Source organism: Gossypium hirsutum, chromosome A03 (assembly GCF_007990345.1).
Source record: "Gossypium hirsutum isolate 1008001.06 chromosome A03, Gossypium_hirsutum_v2.1, whole genome shotgun sequence".
NCBI lineage: Eukaryota > Viridiplantae > Streptophyta > Magnoliopsida > Malvales > Malvaceae > Gossypium > Gossypium hirsutum.
The window spans coordinates 69,691,308-69,715,517 of NC_053426.1; the positions used below are offsets into that span (position 1 = coordinate 69,691,308).

Here is a 24,210-nt window from a genome sequence, read left to right on the forward strand (position 1 = left end):
TTGGTAAATTTGATTGGCGATCATGTAATTGGCTTTTGGCTCAAATTAAGTTATGATCTAACATGTTTGATTCACACAAATTGTGATTTATCGGATATGAGAAAAAGAAATGATTGACATAATTGCCTATTAAAATGACTATGGAAGTATGGGAAGATATGAGCTTTAACAATTAAAAGATGTTGAAATATATGCTTGAAAAATGAATACTCCTAATTAATGTGTATGTTTATTATGAGGTTTGAAATGATTGGTTGATTGTGGTAATCGATTATAATGGAGAGATTACAGTTGTTAGGCTAAAGTCAAGACATGTTAAATTATGCCTGCAAATTGATATAGCAAACAATGTGACTGAATAACTTATAACTATGAGGTTTATAGCAGTTTATACTATTTTGTTTTGTGTTTATATTGTAGACTTGGTAAATGATTGGTAAGAGTTGCTTATTATTTTCATACAGACTTACTAAGCTATATAACTTACCCCTTTCCTTTCTCATGTTTTATAGTGTCGTCAAGCTAGCTTGGGTTGGAGATCGTCGGAGATCCTATCACACTATCAAGCTATCATTTTAGGTATTGATGAATTCAAGTATTTTGAGTTATGACATGTATAGGGACTTGGTCATTTTGTTATATGTGTCATATGATTTTAGTCAATGCAATGGCTTGTACTCGTCAAAGGCTTGTTTGCTATTTGGCCATGTAAGTTGGCTTATATTGGCTAACATGGTTGTAAGCCTAAGTATATTCATATATGTGTCAATGTCTTTGGTCATATGACCATGGTATGCTTGGTGAATGTGAAATATTTGGAAATGTGATTTATGGCATGATTGTGTAATATTTGGAATTGTGACCTGTTGATGAGATGAGGAATTTGAGTATGATTTGGTAACTAAAAAGTGATTGAATGAAGTCTAATGATCGTGAAATTTGTATGTTTGATATTTAGGGCTTAATAAATGTAGTGAATATGTTAGATAAAGACATTGAGTTGATATGTTTTAACCATGAATGTGGATGTTTTGGTTGCCTAAGTATGTATTGTTTTGTGCCTTTGAATTGGGGTAAGTGTATGTGTGAATAAGGGTGGCAAAATGGCTTGGTAAAATGCCTTGTTTTTTTTCCATACAGGTAGACACACGGGTATGTGTCTAGGCCATGTGTGACACACGGTCAGCCTCATGGGCGTGTGATCCTGCCCTATGTCCCCTCCACCTAAATTGTTGCAAAATAGAATGCTTAGTATTGAGCACACGGGCATGAGACACAACCGTGTAAAGGACACAGTGTGTGCCATGGCCGTGTGACCTCAATTTGCTCTTGGGTGACAAATAGAGAGTTACATGGGTTAGGGACACGGGCATGTGTAACCACACGGCCTGCCCACACGGACATATCCCAAGCTACGCGGGCTTGTGACCCCTGTTTTAGAAAAATTTTTCTAAGTGTCGTAAAATTTTCTAAGGTTCTCGGTTTTGTTCTGAACCACTTCCAAAGCACGTTTTTGGGCCTTGTAGGCTTGTATTAGGGACCTTATGATTAAATGCAAAAATTTTGAATTTGATGCTAAATTTATGACTCGAAATTGTATGTTTGCTTGTGTTTAAGTCTGATAATACCTCGTACCCTGTTCCGACGTCAAATATGGGTAAGGGGTGTTACATAGTTAATTCAAGGTGGTTAAGTATCCCTTAAGGTATTGTTATGATTTATACTCTGGAAATCATGAAGAATATATTAGAGATTGTAGAAGAGAGAATGTATGTTATATAAGGAATTAGGTGAGTTTGAACTACATAATGAATGGTGTATATGTATGCATTATGTTGAACTGCATTGATGTGAATGTGGCTGGTATGTGAAACATGATTTCTATAGGCTTTATGATTGGTGACAAAAAATGTTTGGTATGAATAGTGTCAGTAACTGGTTGTAGGTCTGTGTCTAATCACCGAGGTGGTAAATCATTGATAGGCCCTTGGGTGTATTCTAATGGATATATCATGTGGTGGGTTTTATATATGGCCATATGGTGTGTTCAATATGATTCATATATGTGAGCACCAAAATTAGAATAACTTAAGATATCTATTGATTGTATGGTAAGTATAGGACCAAGTTAAGATATAATTGAAGGTAATGGTCTGAAGAGATGTAATGGGAATAAGATTTAGAAGATATGCTAGATATGTGTTGAAATCTGAACATTCGAAGAGGGTCCTTCAATGGGCCGTAATTGTGAAGATTTCTCTAGGTTAAACTTAAATAAACAAATGAAGTTCCAAATGCTTTGGTATGCAAGGGATGCAGATATGACCGAATAAATTAAGGAATAATCAAAGAAAAAATGGAATGGATGAACCCTCATTGAAAGAAAAAAAACTGAATAAGGTTGTGTCAGATAACTTGAATAAGGGCATCTGTTTGTAGACAATAAAAGTAAAGAATTATGTATAAGAAGCGATTCTGTATATTGGTTTGCAAGAGTACAGTGAAGGAACCACGATGAATAGAAGTTGAAAGAGATTTCTTAAGAGAACGATGTCAAGGATACACGACGGTAATGGATTTAGACTACAAAATACTAGATAAAAGGAATGAATATGTTGTGTGATTTATGCAATGCTCATTGTGATAGACAGTTGATTTTGAAAGAAGAGAAGCTGGCACTTTATGGAAATCGATCAAAATTTAAATGATTAATTCTCACTAAGTTCTTATGAACTTACATGAGTATGCTTATTGTTTCAGGTTGATTGAGATCGTACGCCTGGAGGGACGATACCAGGACTATGCTAAGGGAGTGCCGAATCTGGCTATTATGCATACAGTGCAAGTTGGGTGGCATGTTTAAAGTTTGAATTACTAAGAAATACCAATCTAGAGGTATCTGTAATAGATTAAGGTTTTAATTTAGATATCATTTAAATAATCGTCTCGTGATATAGTTTCGATTACCTATTTTATTTACTTATTTATTTTAGTTTTGAAATTTTATAGTAAAGTAAATTGTCATTATTTGTAAAATTTTATAAGAATACTAAGCTTGCGTCTGTATTTGTGTGCAACAACACCCAAGATCCAGATCCGACTAATTGGGTCGGGTTGAGGGTGTTACAGGATGAGGCAGAATTTGTAGGTTTTCTAAACTTAATTAAATATCTGAACATTAACTTGCCTTTAAATGATTTAATCAAAAACTTTCCTAAATACACCAAGTATTTAAAAGAAATTATGTCTACGCATACGAAAATTAAAACAGGAAAGCAAGTTAACATAAATGACTCATGTAGTGCAATAATTTCTAAATAGATGCCCTTAAAACTAGAAGACCCGAGGACTTTTACAATATCAATAAAGATAGAGAATATCCACTTTAGTAAGGCTCGTGTGACTTAGGAGCCAATATTAATTTAATGCCATTACTCGTATAGGAAAAACTCGGGTTAGGGGAGCTGAAAATACGAAAATTACACTACAATTAGTTGACAAGTTTTCAGTACAACCTTAGTGGGTACTTGAAGATGTGTTGGTTAAAGTGCAAAGCTTTATCATCCAGGTCGACTTTGTAATTTTAGATTTTGAAGAAAACCGTGAAATACTCATTCTTTTGGGTAGACCTTTTTAGCCATGTTAAGGTCATTCTTTTGGGTAGACCTTTTTAGCCACGTTAAGGTCTACTATTGATATGGAAAATAACAAATTAGTAATGAAGGTCAACGATGAGACTAAAAGTTTCAAATGCGGTCACCAACAGAGTGAGGTACATAGAGAGAAGTTAGGGAAACAATGTTATGAAATATCTGTAAGAATCCCTAATTACCTTGAGCCAAAAAAGGTGTTTTCTATGATAAGTGCAGGTTGAAAGTGCAAATTTAAAGAGTGGGACAAATGGAGCAAGGTGGAGTGGCACGTCGGATGCTGGAAAAATATTGACAGAATTGGAATCAAAGGCACACCCACGTGTACCCTAACAGAGCTGACGAATTAATCTGACAATAAGAATTAATAATTTTCAAAAATGAGAATTTTTTTTTGTATAGTATTGTATTTTATTTTGACTTATAAGTAGTTTAGGATTATTTAAAAAAAACTGATTAAACAGTTAAACCAAAAAACTAAGAATAGGGGCTAAGATAGAGTCGATGTCACAACATGGAACTTTTATGTCGCAACACCTAAAGCAGATGCAAGAAATCAAGCAAATCAGCTGTGTCGCGACATAGGAATCAATGTACCCCAAAATCAAAATGTTCAAAGTGTCTCATGACATAAAACTCCAATGTCGCAACATCGATATCCTATCAAGGATGTTATGACACGAAACCCTGGTGTCATGACATCGCTGTAATTTTTTGCAGGGTCAACCTGACCCATTGTGCAACCCATCAACTTTAAACTTGTTTTAACCCAGTTTTAAATTTAAAATACCCAAAATTTAACCTTAAAAACACCTTTAACATAACTTTAACCTATTTCTATATCCCATAATCTTTTAAAACCTCAAAACCCTAAAGATCCTTTTTCTTCATTTTCCTATTCCATTGCAATTTTTCTTGCTTTCTTTTGTGTTTTAGTAGGTGTGAGAACATAAACATCGCACTAACAAGGAAATTACACAAGCTTTGCTCAAGGAACCACAAGCTCTTCTATAAGGTTAAATGTTCCAACCGAAATCCTTACTGTTCTATTGAATTGTTGTTATTTATTGTGAAATAAATTGCTCGATAGTTAGTTGTCTAGTTTGAAAAATTATTGAAAATGCCTCTGAGAACAACTAGAAAGGAAAATGAACCCGAGCCATCGATGGTTACAAACCCCTCCAATTTTCCAAATCTAAATGTTAAAAAATACTTTTTAGAACTTAAAGGGAAAATATTTATTCAAGAAAGGGGATTTGAACCGTTGATGATTCTATGTAGGGTTATATGGCCCCTGGTCTAATATCATAGGTGGGAATGTTTCTACAAAACTGACTACCTACGGATATACTAATGTCCAGAGTGTGAATACTACAACAAAAGATAAATATAAATGAGGCGGTGTCCGCAAGTATACATATCATGTTGTAATATAGTTACAACAGAGTAGGTGAGTACTCCGGGGATCGTACCCAAAGGAGACTAGTACTAGATCAATTTCAACGTAAACACCAAAAGATCTAATTAGTACTTGAAATAGGTTATATTACGAAACTATAAATAATAAAGATTTTTGGGGTTTTATAGTAATAGTAATAATAAGAAAAGCAAATAATATTAGGAATTTGAAAAGTAAAATTGATCAGATCTGATTATGGGTGATTAGCTTGCTTTGGTAATCTTGACCAACTATCACTTTGGGCTCTTCGTCAATCAACTATTCGATGTAGTAGGATCTTCCAATACGTCTTCTAAAATAACGAGTCAGCAAATGCTACTTATCATTCGACCTTACAGTTTAAACTGGTTCAGGGTTAAAGTGTTCACGGAGAGGCCATACCAGTTTTGGGTTAATTTCCACCTTGATAACTTCCCAAGGTCGTCAAGCCTAAGGTTTAGGTTCTCCCTTTCCCCGACAATTGATCCATTGAGTAACCCTACAAAACAGTCAATCCATCATACCTCCACTTGCTAATCCCCCATAGAGGGATTAGTTCCTCATGGTTTTTGTAAACAATATAAGCTTGATATAAAATGTAAACATAATAAATGAATCGAAAGTATAAAGTTTAGGAAAAATCCTGATTTGTATTAAGAACAAGAGTGAATCCACAAATTCTAATTGTATCCACAAACCAATTTTCTCGAGATAAAACAAAGAACAAGCTTGAAATAAATCTAAAACCTAAGCAAAGAGAAAAAATAAACTAAAATTAAAAAGAAAGATTCTAAGCTAAGTAATTTGTGTCTGTAACATGTGCCAAATGAGCCTATCTATAGACTTGAGGTAGCCGTCATCTTTAACCTTAGGTTAGCTGACGTTCCCGAGCTTTAAATTGGATTGTGTGGACCAAAATGCCCACTAGCTCGTATTAATTCCCGTCTAGAGTTGATGTCGTGACACATCAGGACCTGTGTCACGACATAGAAGTCAGTACACTCTTCTTTAGGATGACTTCAGGGGTATGTCGCGACATCTTTTGGCTATGCTGTGACATCAAAGGCAGTTTAAGAATTCCTCCATTTTACTTCCTATGTTGCGACATCCAATCCTCTGTGTTGCAACATAGTGACTAGTATCGGTTTAGCATGCTTTCTAATGGGCTCCTACATACTTACAAACTACATTAGCTTTCCCTTAGGCCGCATTCGGCCCTTAAGGTCAAAAAAAGAATTGAATTTCACTTTTTATTGAATTTACTAAACTTTACTGAAACATAATTAAAACTTCACAGAAATGCTTATTTTCAAGTTCATAAAGTGTGAAAACTAGTTTAATCTACTCCACCTAATTACAGCAGATCAAACTCCCCCATACTTTAGTCATTGCTTGTCCTTAAGCAACACAAGCAAAAACAAGAAATGGAAAAGACGACCTTTGAGAAAATATGGTACAAGCATTGAATTTGGAGCACATGACTAGACATTTCATCTTTACGAATAATCTTGACATAATGAATAATGGACTTACCACTTTTGACCTCATACATCTAAGTTCAGTACATTGCAAAATATACAAACACTAAGGGTCTCATATGTAGAGATCCATCAATAAATCATACAAGTAATTTGATTATCCTAGCAGAATACAAATAGCTGCTTATGTGATTATTTAGTATAGTTCCCATTTATGCATAAGGACATCTAGATCCTATAGGACTTTTTGAATTGTAATATTCTAAGGCTTAGGCAGGTATGGAATTCAAAAATAGTAAGAATCAAAATGGTTGCAAACATGAAAATAGTTTGGCACATCATATCGATCCCTATTCTCCCCTCTTAGTGACCCTTACCTGCTCACTGCCTTATTTCTCATTCTCTCACCTTTCTTATTTCTCCACATAGGAAATCACAACATAATATAGTAATTATAGCTAGCCTACAAGTTTCTGTGTACTAATGAACGAGTTTTTCTTATTTTGGTGACTTTGTCATTTTTTTCTTTTTCAATACATCTCACTCACAAATGTTTTCAAGTACTTTTTCACTCATTTTGATTTTCTTTTTGAATTTTTCTTTTGTTCTACACTTTAGGCTAACCTATAATTCCTATATCACACTGATCTTTCCTATTTCACTCTGTTTTTACAAAATCCACCATGATGTATTACTTAACCCTTATTAATATGGCCAAACGTCTATAATCGTGCAATTCAGGACCAAAGAAAGAGGGCAAATACAAATTAACGTTTCTGGCTTGGGTTTTGTAATAAGGTTCATCAAGAAGTGTTTACAGGCTTAAAATAGGTACTAAGGGTGGTACAGGTCAGCTTTTTGGCTCTAGAGGTCATCCTAAATATCTCAATATGCACACATTTAATCAACCAAACAAACTCAAATTCAACCATTTATCATTCATACTCGCATGCTCGTTTTCTTGTATTTTTTTATATCATTTGGTACAGTTGATTGCTTAATGCCTATTTACAGTGTAATGTAAAAAACTTAGTAGTTTAATAATAAAAAATTTAAAACCACCTATCATCATGACAAATTTATTTGTAAACACAAGCAACCTACGTACATGCTCTTAACCAATCACTTTACCTCTACAAGCTTAAGCACCCAATTAACAAGAAAAATCAAAAGAAAAGCATAAAAATTGAAACAAGTTAAAAATCAAAACAAATTTTCTATGTTACCCCCCACACTTTAGAAAATACATTATCCTCAATGTGTAGCCCTAAAAACAAAATAAAGAAGATAGCTACCCGATTGATCCTAATTATTTCATAGGTTATTGGTGGGTGCTTCATCCTTGTTTATTCTTGGGATGTTTTTGATATGCAAGGGTATATATAAAAATAAATATAGAATTTTAATTCAGCAATTTAAGAAAGTACAATACCCTAATAATATAAACTAATTTAATTTTCCTAAATCCATTTATTCCTAAAAAAATAAAATCCTATTAAATTAACTCGAAATATTATTGATCATCTTATTGAAATTCTCTTTTCCTCCTTTCCTCTTTTTTTTTTACAAAAGAATAAACTGCTTAAATACGTCATCCCCAAGTAGTTTCCTTGGAGGACTCATGGTCCTATCTAATCACTCAATAGGTACTCATGCTTTTTTACACAATTCTATTATTAAATGGGGGAAAATATTCCCTTTCCCAAATTTCTCGCACATTCAACCATATTCTTGTATATCCATGTACCAATACATATTTACTTCTTTTGGAGTATCCCGTATGTTATGATAGCATGGATTAGAATGATCTTGGACATATCTGCTGTAGGCCAAATTCTTGAACAGAAAAATTTCATGTACATATTGGCTTCTGGTGTCATTAACTCTTCATTGAATGTTTCAAGTATTGTTGTTCATGTTTGATATGTCCACATCTCTTTCCCTTTCGTCAAGAATCTCAATATTTCCTCTGTTTCTACATTTTTGAATTCTTTCATATTTGTTTAATATAAATAGTCACAATAAAAATATGGTGCATCATAAAACTGACAAATACTCATCTCAGTTACTAGGACATTGGTCCTTCTAACCTTCACAAAAGACTGAATCCCATAGAATGGTCTGGTTGCTTACCTTTATTTCAATTCTAAATAAAATTCTTGAACTATAGGAATTATTGTATGCTCTTCAGACGAAAAAAAAAATTGGTCCATTCTCTTTCTATTGCATTCTCCAATACTACTTTACAATTTTGCATTAAAGGATCAAATCATTGCTCTTAGATAAAAGTATACAGCTTTAGTTGTTGTAAGTATTTATCCATGTCACTTTCTTGGAATTCAATAGATGGACTTGAAGTGTTTACATTGAAACTGGTCATTTGATAATCTATTTTTGCTGAAGTCTCTTGTACAATCTTCTATGTTTGCAAATTGATATTTCTTTCCGGTAATGGTAAAAATAAGAGGATGGATGTGACCTATTTATGCTTTAGAATAAAAGAATAATATATTTAAGAGTTATAACTTATTTCTACTTAGCAAGAAGTGAAAGAACTAGAAACCTAGTATAATTAAACTATAAAAACGTCAGTAGTTAGTGTTAGTTCAGAAAGTAGAGTTTTGTAGGGGTGTCGCGACATCCCTTAATGGTGTCGTAACTTCGAGAAAATTTTCCCTGTTCGGAATGTTTTCTGTTGTTACGAAATCCAGTATGGGTGTCAGGACGTGTAGGCCAGATTCCATTATGTTCCGATTTCATTGTGAAATCAAAAATTTGGTTGCTTTCTTCATTATCACCCTTTTCGTTTGTCAATATCCCCTTGTTTCCTCCTAAATCCCATAGTGTGTTACATTGGAAAAATTGTTTATCAACTACTGTATTTGTCGTTCCCTGAAAATAATGTTTTATTCTTCGGCCATTTATAAGAAAAAGCTACCCTCCTTTTCTGATCAACTCTATTGCCCAATGAGGTGTCACCTAGTGTATAGTGTACGGCCCTGCCCATCTCGATTAAAGCTTGTCAGGAAATAGTTTTAATCTAGAGTACAACAAAACTTTTTGTCCATGCACCGAAACCACTATGAACCACCACCTGAAACCACCATGAACCACTGCTGTGAATAGCCACGATAAACACCTTCGTTCATTCCCTAAAACTAAACACCGACCATGGTATGCACTTGAAACCAAATAACCGACGATCTTCTGATTTCACGTAATCGATGTCGAAATTGATTTTCAGTGACACTAGTCATTGACATTAATGACGAAGATTCAAAACCATATCCAACACTGCCAAGATAAATTGTCAGACCAAGTTGAAGTGATCGTCGAAGAAGCCCGACACTAGTTGAAGTAGATGACCCACAAGACCTTTCAGATGATTTCGACGGCGAAAGGTATATAGTTTCAGATTTAGAACCCATATTTCTGTTACTACATATCTTGCAAGTTTTTCAGACTGAACCAGCACCATCGACTACCATGACGCAGAATCATCGAATCGAAATGTGCAACCACCTTTGCGCCAAACAAGGTCAGCCACCGCACGTGTTCGACGAACACCATCATACCAGCCCAATAATGAGCGAAAATAACTTCAAACAATAGTATTGAGCCTACTGATATGCCGAGTCTACCAAATAGTTTGACCGAAGAATAGTTCCAACCACTTAGGAATAATAGGTGAGGCTAGTGAAAGCGTGCCTACACAATGCCACTAGAGGAGAGATTTCGAGGATTTCTAAATTTTACATCCCAAGAAAACCTGGGTTCCTGAAAAATAAAAAAGACAGAATTAAGAATTTCGAAATAAAATAAAAGCAGAATTTAAAGTCGAATTGAAATTACGAAATTAAATAAATTGCAAAAAATTAAAATGGAGAATATAAAAATAAACAGAGTTTGGGAAAAGAGAGTTTCTTATGTGGCGAGATTCCAACCTTCAGTTGTCTCGATCCGCATTGGGTTTAATCCTTGGCTTTTAAGTAACCCTTCTCGAGCAGGATAAGCCAGTTATAGTGGAAGAGGACGCCTACGACCACCAGCTCCAAGAATTTAGACTTAAGATTTGACGGAACTTGACTTTAGCCAATAATCGCTTTTGTAGGACTATCTTCTGCTAGATCATCACTTCCCAACGGTGAATACCACACCGTTTTGTCTCTTGGATTCACCAACCTCTGACGCAGAAAGCCAATGAACCGACTGTGCAACCTTTCTAAAACATACAAAGCGGTCGTTCCTTACACAAGTTGAAAAGATCACCTATTAAGGGACATGGACGGAAGCATCAGCCCCGTAATATGGAGAAGTGATGAATACCCTATTAAGAAGGCTAAGCGCGGATTCTAAGCCTCATGAACCTTTTTGGGGAATTTCGACAACCTTCGGCTAGATTAGTTTAATGGCTCATGATTTTTGGGAAAGAAATAAATATAATAGAAATGAGATTTTTATTGAAGAACATATGGAGAGAACAAAAGACAAAGTTTTTGGGAGAGGGAGTGTTTACAGAAAAAAAAAGAGCTGTCCAATATGTGCCACTCCATCCCCTATTTATAGTACTAGAAAACCTAACCTATTCCTAATTAAATTCTAAAAGATAAAAACAAACAAATAAAGATAATTAAAGATAAATGAAAATAAATCCTAAAATTAAATCTAAATAAAAATCCTTAATAGTTATCCTAATATAATTGAAATTAAAATAGAGTCTTGTGCTATAAAATCTCTTTTTTTTGTATTTTTGTTATTGGGTCTTCCATGTTTGCATTTTCGGCACCACCTTTTCTCCTACTTCGCTTATTAGCCCAATTCATATTTAATTTCACGATTTTCTCCCTTAAATTTACTTTTTCCTTCAATTTAGTCCCTAAAAGAGAAAAGACCATCAGTAGCTCAAATTAGTAGGGTCATACTCAAAATAAACATGCAATTAGCACATAAAAATACGAAGTTCTAAAGTATTATAAATTATTTTGATGCTATTGGTTGGACTTCTTATGCGAATATTAACTGTGTTGTATATTACGAACTCGTATATGAATTTTGTACAACATTTAGCTTCAAAATACATGTCATTTGGACTATTGAAACTCAAGACATTATTTGTTTCCATTTGCTTGGTAAAATATTTAGAATGTCTATTTTGGATTTCAATGTAGCGATTTTGATGTCGATGTTGCTTAATCGACTTTGACTAATGCTATATCCTGAACTTACAATTCTAAGACCTCTAAAGCATTTCTAGTGCATGAACCCGCTCAAAGGTACATTCATAGATTTCTAACCTTTAATTTTTCGTGCCACAACGATTTTTCATTTGTCCTAAGTCAGACAAAATTATTTTTCTTATGGTGTATGCACTCAGGTTATAGAGTCAATTTAGGATACTGGTTTGCACGAATTTTTCATGTTATTATACGAGCTCACCGACTACTCATAATAGGCTCATATATCACACATTTAACCATAAACATTTTTCCATTCGGTATTGATTTTTCATCTTTTACATATGCATTTAGTATGGATCTATTAAATGAATATTGTTTGGATTCTATGGGTTTGATTGATGGCATCCCTACTGCATTTCATTTTGTTCCCCAAGTACACGAACTGCTTGTAAAAATAGAGTTTTTCGTCAACAAAATAATCCAACTCCTACGAAATAAGAGGAACAACCCCCTTTTGCTATGGGAGAATGATTAAACCGCATCGAGACTTTCCTAGACACAATGGGAGCTCAAATATCAAACATTCTCGCCATATTGTGAAGCGAACATTTCCAACACCCTCCACTGAATTAAATATACATGAGGAGTGGAATTTACCCTTTTATTTTGCTATTGTTTTAATTTGCACATTGGGGGCAATATGGGCTAAGTAAGAGGACATGCCATGCTATTTCTTCTGTGCATGTGTTAATTCGTATACTAAGATTATTCGTTAATTCATTTCAAAAATGAACTTCCAATTCCTACGCTTAGTTTATTTAAATAATTGGGTGATTCATGAATAACTATTGCTTACTTTGATCAATAAAGTATTATGCAGAGTTGAAAATGTTATGGCTAAGTCAATATTTCATAAAAACTGTTGGCTCTTTAAACTTACCTAATAAAAGTACTCAGTTCATTTAAGTAAAAAAAAAAGAGAAAAAATTCGCTAATGGCTTAGTTATGAGTGAATATTTCAAAAATGTGACCAAATTGAGTAACCAGGATGAGGTGCTTGGGTTGTCATCTCATTTTTCATAAAAAGATTTGAGTGACGAACCAAAACTTGTAACACTCTACTAACCGAGCTACCTTGAAAAAGGATAAATAAACTGATTGGGGACATGTCAAATTGAGTAATTGAGGTAAGGTGCTTGGGATGTCATTTTATTTCGCGTAAAAAGATTTAACTACATCTCAAAATTGTGGAAAAAATTCACTGAGAAGGATTGTGTCACAAGTTTGATAAAGCCTAAATTTAATGAAATAATTGAATTTTGCATAATGTTAGAAATTTTATAAAATGCTTATTGGTTCAACCTAGAAATTACTTATTTTTATTCAACTAATTGTTTGCATTATGCTTGGTAGAGGAAGGAGATTTGATTTTTGAAAAGAATTATCGAATGTTTTCTAGTATAGGAATACACATCATACTTGAGGACAAGCATCAGCTAAGTAGGGGAGAATTGATAACAAGCTTAATTTGCATGTTTAACGGACCCAATTTTGGTAATTTTTGCTATTGAGTCTGTAATTTTTGGTTAATTTTATCAGGTACGTAGTTGGAGCATCGAAATTCAAGTTAGCAAGCAAATCGAGCTAAATTGGAGCACAAGCAATAATAGGGGCCCAGATTGAAAATTTTGAGAAATTTATGGCTAATCAGATTTTCTATTTGACTTTGTAAAAGCTAGATTTAGAAAAAATCTTATATAAAATTTGATGTTTTATGTGGTTGGTTGCTAGATGAATCAAGCTAAAATTAGCATATGGCATGTATATAAATATCTTGTATGGTAGCTTTGGAAAATACGCTGGAGATTGAATAAAATACAATTTGTTTTCTCTCATCTCTTTCCTTCCTCTGTAGCAAAAAGTTTGTGAGCATTCTGCCATTTCTTTTTGTTTTCCTTGTTTTTTTACACTTTTGGTTCAATTGTTTCCGGAGTCCTTCCTACTTTCCACCCTTCATCATTACCATTAAATTTGTTTCTATAAATCAGCAAAGCATGATTAATTTCATGCTCAACTAATTTCCTTTTAGCTTTATCCAATTATCATTTTGACAAAAAAATCATGAGATATAAACCCGCATTAAAAAACCTTTCAACACGGTATTCACTATCTTTCTGGTATATGGGATAGTCACAATTGTCCTTTAAAGTTAATTCAATTTCAATTCAGAAAGCGCACGTTGGGTTGGAATTGATTAGTGTACAGTTGGGAAAATGAGATGGTCGTCTATCAAGTTTTAATCTACGCAAACAAATTGGCGTGTCCAATTGGAAAAAGCTAGTTGGGTTCTGCTAAGGGAGATAGTGATCGAATTTAAATGACCCACGCGATTGGGGTAGTTGATTTGAGTTGGATTTTTTTGGATCGCAAGGCTACTGAGATCTTAAATCACGAACATGTGTTACATGGTTAGATAATTGGTAAGGGTTGGTTTGCAGGTCGTATCAGAACCAACTACATAAGGAAGAGTTGGCAATTGGGGTGTCCTCAATTGATATAACCAACTTACCGTTAAGAAAAAAGAAATTCATTTTGAAGGATTGATTCAATTTCGGAGTGTATCAAGGCTAAGGCTAAGCATTAATAAATTTGATTCACTTATTTAATTTAACTTTCTAATTTATTTTGCAAACATAATTCTGTTTTTATTCTATTTTATTTTATATTGCTTTTTATTTTATTTATCAACTAAAATCCCCCTTTTTTATTTGTTTTACAGCTCTACACGTATAGGTCGTGCGCATGATAGCTGCTTAGACTCAGAAATCTGGTCACCAAAATAGGAAAATTAGGAGTCCCAGTTCCTGTGGGATCAACCCTACTACTCTATACTAATAGTTAATTAAGTTAGAGCAAAGGAAAATATAGGTGGTTTCGACGCCGATCAATGATATAAATGGTGTTTTTGGCTTGTATTTGATGTTTTTGAATAAGTTGAGAGATTGTATAATGCTTGCTTATGGCTTAAATGAACTTAGGACTATATATATTGCTTTGAAAGATTCATTTTGACATACACGATCTAACACACGGTCTTGTGCCACACATGGGCAAGTGGCATAGTCGTCTGGTATGTATGATTTGAGTGATGATTGGTATACACGGCCCCAATGAGTTACATGACTGGACACATGGCCGTGTGACTCCAACTTACACGGCTTCAATCTGTTACATGGCTTGATGACATGGCCATGTGACCCTATATACACAGCTTCAGTTTGTTGCATGATTTAGGTACATAACCATGTTATCTAGCTCCACATGGCAGCATCCTGTCACATGGCTTGGCTACACGGTCGTGTGACCCCTGTTTTTTCCTTTTTACCTATCTTTTTTGTAAAGTTTCAAACTAGTCCTGAATTGATTCATAGTTGGTTTAAGAGCTTCGTAAGCTCGATTGAGACTCGGTTTTGATTGTAAAACATATCATACTTATATTATTGAATGTTTTTCTATTTTATTGAATATTAAGTTGAATTCATAGATGATAATTATTTTAACTGTTGTAACATCTTACAGCTCGAGTCTAGCGACTAGACCAGGTGTAAGGTGTTACAACTTACTTTGCTCATAAGTGGGCATGTTAACTACCAACGGTTTGGGCTTACATTTCGCTAGAACATGGTCCTTAATGTCACAACAAAGAAGGCATAAGAAACATAAGTATCCATATGTATTAAACATTATAAACATAACTTAAAACATCACCAATTTGTACCATTTCACATAAGTTCATCATAATTTCATATACTTCCATTAAGTTGCTTGTAACGCCCCAATTTTCGGGAATTTTAAAAATTTTGGAAAAATTTAAAAATTCTGTGTCCTGTTTGTTTGTCGTAGGATTAAGTACATTAGTGGGCCTCTAGAAGGCCCAAGCTTAAGGTAAAACCCGATAGTTTTAATTAATTTTAATTCCATAAGAAAAATGGGTTATGGTTAATTGGGCTTTTAGGCATTAATTGTGTAAAATAAATCACAAGGAAGCATGTGGTAAAGTGGCTAAGTGACGCCACTGGGAATGCTATAAGTGGCGTGTGGATGATTGGGAGGACCCAGGTTCAAGTCACAATGACAGCAAATAAGGGATTAATTTTTATGAATGGAAAAGGTAAGTAGTGGAACTGAAGTGAAAGACTGTTAGGAAGAGTTGGGGTTGCTCAGGAGATTGAGTAAGGAGGGGATAAGGGAGAGAATTTAGGAGCTGATTAGGGAGAGCTGTGTTGGCCGAATAATGGACTCTTGAGGAGCAAGAGTTGGCCGGCCAAGGGGAGCTTTAGGGAGGCAAAATTCGGCTAGGGTTAAGGTCAGTATAAATTCGGTATTAAGGGGAAGTTGGGCCGTTTGCTGACCATTTCCCTCTTCATTTTTCTCCCCTCTCTTCATCAACCTTTTTCTTATTCTCCTTTCTCCTTCATAGTCGAACCCTTCTAACCTCTTGTTCATCTCCATCCTTCCCTCCAGACGTTTCAAAACCTTCATAGCCTTTGGCTATAAAAAGCCGAAATCCCGAAAGCTACACTTTCTTCTGTGCCGATTTTTCCTAGAAAAATTCTCTTATTTTGCTTATCATATTTGGCCGATTCTTTCCTCCTTTAAACCTCAATTTTTTGTCGACAAGACCACAGTAAAACCCTATTAATTCATCTTTTTCTACACAGTTGCAAAAAAGCCGAAAACCCCACTTTCATAGGGACTTAGCCTAATATTGAAAACACTGAAGGCTTGACTTTGGTGATCGTTTGAGGGTAGAGTGGCATTGGATTTAAGTAGGCATCAATTGGAAACATTGGTCGAAGGAATCGGTGGTAAGTAGTTTCAAAACATAGTCTTTCTTTCGTATTTTAGGAAAGGCCAAAATCCCTAAATGTTAGGGAGGCTGTCGATTTGGACTTGTAGCCCTAAGGGGTTGTAATAACTGTTCTGCTTTGGTAAATGGTGTGATTTAGAGGCTGCTGATCAAGGGCTTGGACAAGTGGAACGATCAGATCTTTGGATTTAAGACATAGTTCGGCAACAAGGTAAGAGCAAGAAGGTTCTAAGCATGTTTGGCCGAATATGGTAAGGGGCTATTTACCCAGTACAGTAAAAAAATCAATTTTTTTGCATATTTGGGATGGGTTGGGTTGGGCTGGGCTCGGGGCCAAAAAAGCCTTATCCGAGGCCTAACCTATTTTCTAAACGGGGCTTATTTTTTTGCCCAAGTTCATTTTTCGAGCCTCTATTTTTATCTAAACCCTCCCACTTTTCGGATGGGTTTTCGGGCCGGGTGACCCAACCTATGAACAGGTCTAAACTAAACTGCTTAAATATTTTTATAATTTTTAAATATTTTATATTTTAAAATAATTTTTACAAATTTAAGAATTTATAACAATTTTTTTATAATTTTTACAACTTTTTACATTTTTTAAGAATGTTTATAATTTTTTTACTATTTTTATAATTTTTAATATTTTAAAATTTATTTATATATTGTAAAATAATTTTTTAAATGATTTTTACTACTTTTATATTTTTTTACATTTTAAAATAATTTTAATGATCAAATCTGATTAAAATTCAATTACAAATTAAATTGCTACATAATCAATCAACAGTCATATTATCAGTCAATAGGTTACATCATCGATCAACTGTCACGTTGTTAATGACGTGATACATCCTGATTGGCTAAATTTTTTAGTATCAAAACGGATAATGGAGCAAAGTTCAAATATTAAAATAGGATAAAAAGATATTTAGATATCAAAGTGAGAAAATGAATATGGTCCAGGGGCCAAATTGGTAATAAAGCCTGGACAAAAAAAATGGAAGTACCAAAATGAAATAACAGGATAGTTTGAGCCTTTAAGATACTGTTAGAATGAGTAATGATTTCATTCATTTTCAGGAAAGCAATGAGAAATGGCAGCGCGGACTGTTACTCAAGGTCTCAACATTTTTTCTAAATTTTTATCTGTTAAACTATGGAACTCGCGGATAAAGGAGGCTGTAAATCAAGAAAGTGCCCAAAAAGCCCTTCTTCTCTTTTGCCAAATGAAGCAAAAAAGTTTGGAGCCAAACAACTTAACCTTTCCATTCGTTGCAAAAGCTTGTGCCAAGCTTTCCGATCTCAAATGCTCCCAATCTGTCCACAGCCAAATCTTGAAATCCCCATTTGGAAACAACATTTTCATTCAAACAGCAGTGGTTGATATGTACGTAAAATGTGATAAAGTGGATTATGCATACAAATTGTTTGAAAGAATGTCCGAAAGAGATTTGGCGGCTTGGAACGCAATGCTTCTGGGTTTTGCTCAGTTGGGTTTTCTAACTGAAGTTTTTAGTCTTCTTGATGGGATGAGGTTCGCTGGAATCCACCCCGATTCAGTCACTGTTGTGGGACTTAGTCTGGGAGTTTTGAGTGTGAAGAGTTTGGAATTAGTTAGAGGAATTCATGCCTTTGGGATTCAAAATGGGGTAGCTGCTAATGTTACTGTAGCTAACACTTGGATTTCGGTATATACCAAATGTGGTGACTTGGCATGGTCTGAGAAGGTTTTTGATGAGATTGATGTGAAGTCCGTCATCTCCTGGAATTCCATGATTACTGGATATGCAAACTTCGAAAATTTTCTTGATGCTTTTGGTTTATATCGAAGGATGTTAGTGGCAGGAATTAGGCCTGATGCAAGCTCTATTGTCAGCTTGATTTCATCTTGCGTGCAACCAGAAGCACTATTTCAAGGAACGCTAATTCATTCTCATGGAATCAAATTGGGTTGTGACTTGAACTTATCTGTAACCAATACCCTTATATCCATGTATTCCAAGTGTGGAGATGTTAATTCTGCAAGACCCTTACTTGACTGCATGTCTGATAGGACCCATGTTTCGTGGACTGTTATGATTAGTGGATATGCTAAGAAAGGAAATATCAATGAGGCAATGTCCTTAATTTTTTCAATGGAAAAAGTTGGTGAGACACCTGTTTTGGTTACTATACTTTCTTTGCTTTCAGGTTGCAGCAAGACAGGGTCCCTTGAGCTTGGAAAATTGATTGACAGTTATGCCAAATCTAAAGAGTTTAAAGATAATATAATGGTTTGTAATGCACTAATAGACATGTATTCGAAATGTGGTAGTATACTTGAGGCTAAAGAGGTCTTTCATGCCATGCGTGAGAAGACTATTGTTTCTTGGACTACCATGATCTCTGGTTGTGCTATGAATGGACAATTTGAAGAAGCTTTGGACCTTTTCCATCAGATGAGGAGTTTGGGCTTGAAACCTAACCACATAACGTTCCTTGCTGTCCTTCAAGCTTGCACTCATGCAGGCTTTCTTGATAAAGGATGGGAGTTCTTCAATATGATGACCATGGTTTATGATATCAATCCTGGATTAGATCATTATTCATGTATGGCAGATCTTCTTGGACGTAAAGGTAAGCTAAAAGAAGCTTTGGAGTTTGTTCTAAATATGCCAATTGAACCAGATGCTGCAATACTGTGTGCATTGCTTAGTGCTTGCAAGGTTCACCAGAACATTGAGATTGGTAAGTACGTAGCAAGTCGCTTGTTTGAGATGGAGCCTCAAGAGGCTGCCCCATATGTGGAGATGGCAAATATATATGCATCAATTGGAAAGTGGGATAGAGTTGCAATGATAAGGTTATTGATGAAACACAACAAAGTGAGCAAATCCCCTAGGGAAAGCCTCATTCAGATTAATGGAAAAACACATAGATTTACTGTTGAAGATAGAAGTAACTCTGAAGGTGTGCTTATATTTACTTTGTTGGATGATTTAGCATTGCAATTAAAAGATGATGGATATCTTCTGCATTTGGGGTATATTCCAGAATTGGAATTCATTTGACTCTTTATTGCTTTTATAATTTTTTTTTTAATTTTTTGTAATATTATAAGTAATCTTTTATAGTTTTAAAGACTCATGGTGATATATATTCGGATATAATACATATATGTATCTAAGAATAGCATCAAACATCAAATTTTCTCACTTTTCCATAAATAAAACACATAAACAGAAACACCCTCGATCACAATGTTGTAGCCTTTTATACCTAGGAAATTTGCTAGCCAGAGTGAATGCCCTGTCCTTGAATCAGTTGTGCAAGGCCTCCAATGATGAAACCATCTATATCCATTGCCACCACACCCGCACCACCACTATGATCGCTTGCAAAGTAAGCACCCACCACGTTAAGCTTGATAGCTTGCACGATAAAATTCCCCTCTAAGTGGAGTTTCTTTCTCTGCAGCACAAACTCGTTACGCATATTCCAAGTTTGCGAAAACAAAACAATAACGCTAGAGAAACCATGAATATCCATGACCTCATAGAACTTCCAAGCCAATCAATGCAGTCCATGTAATTATCATCAAGGAGACTCTCATGCAACCCCCCAAGTGTAAGAACCTCTCTAGCATAAGCACAAACCCTAATAGCATGAATAATATCTCCCGAGCCATTCTCACATCTTTTACAAGCGGGATCATTTGACATTGGAGTAGTAACAACCTTTACTGAAGTAGGTAAAATTCTATGATCAAGTCTCCACCCAAAAAGTTTAATCTTTGGGAGATTCTTGGTTTTTCCAAAAAGTTTAATCGCCAAAACTCTCTATGGGGACTAGCATCCAACTCATTAACAAATTGTACTCAAATTGTGTAGAATAGACCTAGAGCTTGCATGCCCCCAAACCAAAACATCCTATGAAGGCACAATAGGAATCGGCAGTTGCAAGAGAGATTATGTATCACTATCAGAAAACAAGTAGTGCACCATCCCCAAAATCCCATGATGAAAGGTTTTCGACCCCACCTGATGTTCTCAGGAACTCAAGAGCAATAGGACTTGAGGCACCTAGCTTATCCTCCAATGGTCAAGTGTAATTAACATTGCTCAACCTCCAAAAATAGCCTGACAAGAGTGTATCAATAGCCTGTGAAATACTAAACCAAACATATGAATGCTTATCTACCAATATAGCATAAGAAAGTGTTACCATGAGAGAAATATTTCGCATTAAAGACCTTATAACAAAGAATTTTTGTGGTGCAAAAACCTCCCAACAAGGTCCATTCACACCCTTCGATTTGTGGGTAGTGTCCCAATTCAACATAGCCCAACATTTGTCCTCCCCTTGCTAGACCACCATTATTATTATATATTTGAAATAAAGGGAATAAAAAGCAAAACATAACATTCGTTAGAATAGACTGCAGAATCGATTTAATAAACACCTCATTATAAGAAATCAACTTTTTGGACCAACTTTGAATACACTTTTGAACCATATTCACAATCGAAAGACAAAAGTTTTATACTAACCTATTAGAACCGTAAAAATAAGATCCAATATAAATTTAAAATTGTAAATTAAAATCTATCATGTCAAATTATCAAAAATAAAACAATATTAAAATTAGATGCGGAAGCGTTCCTGAATCCATGAATTCTTAAACTTTTTTCAGATCTTGGGGATTTCATCTTTCAAATTAGCACACAAGAAATTTAGAGAATATTTGCTCTCTTTCCTAAAGATGTGATATTAGAAAAATTATCTTATGTGAAATTTGGGGACCATAACCCTAATATATATAACTTTGGCACATTACCCCTAATTCCTAATGTAACACCCCTTACCCGGCCTGGTCGCTGGACTCAAGTAATAAGATGCTACGACAAACTTCAAAAATCGACAAGTACCTTTCTAAACAAAACTCAAATACTGATATTTAAACCATATATATATATGAGCTTATTAGAACTTTTGAACTCTACAAGGACCTAATTTGTAAAATTCGAGCAAATAGTAAGATTGAATTGTAAAATTTTAAAGCTTAACTGTCAATTATGAAAATCCACAGTTGGTATTGATACTAAATCGATACCTCACTATAAATCGATACCAAAACTCATTTCTTTTTTCTTTGCAAAACAAGAGTATCGATAATTATTTTATGGTAGCGATATTTTATGAGAAAGTATCGATACTTAAATAACAATCGATACCATTTTGACATTCTATTTATTTTGAGACTGTAAATAATAACAAGTATCGATACCAATGCTAAAAATATCGATACCTAAGTCAGGAATGGTAAAAAAACTATATTCAAAAGGTTCATTTCATGACCAAAATTCACATAAACTCAAATGCTAAGATTAAATGTATTTATTGATGCACAACTCAATTCAAAAACACAAGTTTTCATATCAAAATCATTATTAAAATCAACCAACTTAGATCCCTAAACAATGTACCTTAAATTCAAACTAACTAAATACATATATATATATCTATAATTAAACTAATAAATGATTGATACATCTCAACCATTTACATTATACCAAACAAAATTAGTTGAGCAAACAAATGCAAATTCACTTCTCCCTAATTAATATATTCACCTTCACCTACTCAAGTATCAAATGTCAATACCATGGTATTACCTCATCTATTTAGACATTTGACTAGGAAATCATTCAACCAAACATATCATCATCAACAAAGATACCACCAATTATTTCACACTCACATATATAAACACATAACTTATATAAATTACCAACCAAAACACAAACTAACCATTAAATTACAAAATGAGCTTTAACTCAAAAGACTTCCTAAGTACATGTCAAACCAAAATAAGAGCATCACTAACGCTTGAGTTCTGGATTGTTGTTGGATGCTGAGATGATGAGTGAACCGTAAAATACCTAACTTGGCACAAAAAATAAAATCGTACACTGAGTATAATTCAATGGTATTTCTATAATCGAACAATAAAATATATTATAAAGGTTATAATGCATTTTAACATGTCAATATACAAGTCTTATTACGTCACCTATTATTTAATCTAATTACATATCTTAAACGGAGCTTATAAATTAATATCCACTATCTACCTCTGTTTAAATTTCATTATACTTAATTTCGTAGTTCTACATTATAATTTCACCAACCAACCTTTAATTCACATATGTTCCAGCACAACTCATCAAAAGTCGAATTCAATTGCACGATATTATCGACATATCCTATTTTCAAATCTATTCAAATTAGTTCTTATCACGAAAACTAATTCAAATTGATTCAATTTAGCTCGTTCTATCATTTTCTGCTTACCTTATGTTATAACCATCCAACGTAGTTCATAAATGCAACAATTAAAAAGGTTCAAGTTATAGAAATACAAACTGTAAATTCTGAGCTATTTGTTCATGACTTTGTCTTTTCCTTTTTGTCTTGGGGTATTTAGGTTGACGTTAGCAATTAAAGCTTAACATTTCTAAACCCTTGGCTCGTTTGTCTTTTTCCTCTCCTTATTTGTTTCGAAAGTTGCTATATGCAAAGAGAAATAAAGCTTCTCTTTCCTTCCACTCTTATTTTATTTCCTGAGTTTAATTAACTATTTTATTATTAATGTTAATTTACTTAAAATTTCATTACAAATTCTAATATATTGGCACATGTTACTGTCCACTCAATTAAATCATACTATAAAAGTCCCTTAATCATGTTCTACATTATAATTTAATAATAATTAAACTTGTGATACTTTTATGATTTAGTCCTTGTACCATAATTAAGTACTAATTCAATACAATTAACTGACTGAAATTGTAATATCCTGATTTTGGGCCTAGTCGGAATAGTGGTTTCATGACCACAAAATTCGAGATAGAAATAATTATTTTTTGATTATATTGAGGTCTATGATATGATTGCATGATTGTGTGAAAATTTCATGAAGAAATTTTATGCATAAAGTGCTTAAATTGAAATTAGGGACTAAATCGAATAATTTGTAAAACTTGCATTCTAGAAGTTTCTAGTATGAAATTGCTTTGAAATATTAATTAGGAGGTCTTAAATAGAAATTTTACCAATTTCTAAGTCTATGGACAAAAATTGGACATGGATAGAATTTTAGGAAAGTTTAGTAGTAAGGGCATTTTGGTCATTTAGGGGTAAAATGAATTAAAATACAAAATTAAAAGCCAAATTTGCTCATCTTCAACCCCATGGCCGAATATTGCAAGGAGAAACCATGGCTAGGGTTTTTCAAGCTTCCAAGCTCGATTGTAAGTCCATTCTAGCCCCGTTTTTCAAGTTCTTTACGTTTTTGGAGTCCCGGTAGCTCGATTAAGCTTATGCTAGCAATAATTGAACCTAGGGTTTATATTTGGAAAAGTACCCATAGGTGAAATTTGTGTATTTTGGTGTTTTATGATAGAATATGAGGTTTTAAATTATGTTAGACAACTTGTGCTACTCGGTCTTAAGCGAAAACTAGCAAAAGGGCTTAATCGGTAAAAATACCTAATAGTCATAAGTACATGTTAGACTGAGAATTTGATATTGCCATAGAAGGGAAAAATGATCA

The 24,210-nt window shown here is 34.1% G+C and overlaps 1 protein-coding gene across 1 annotated transcript; it reads left to right on the forward strand.

The window, feature by feature from the left end:
* The first annotated feature begins 17,710 nt into the window (after positions 1-17,710).
* LOC107887924 (pentatricopeptide repeat-containing protein At4g19191, mitochondrial) lies at positions 17,711-19,666 on the forward strand. Its single transcript, XM_016812142.2, has one exon. The coding sequence runs from the start codon at positions 17,711-17,713 to the stop codon at positions 19,664-19,666; it is 1,956 nt and encodes a 651-aa protein (XP_016667631.2).
* The last annotated feature ends 4,544 nt before the right edge of the window (positions 19,667-24,210 follow it).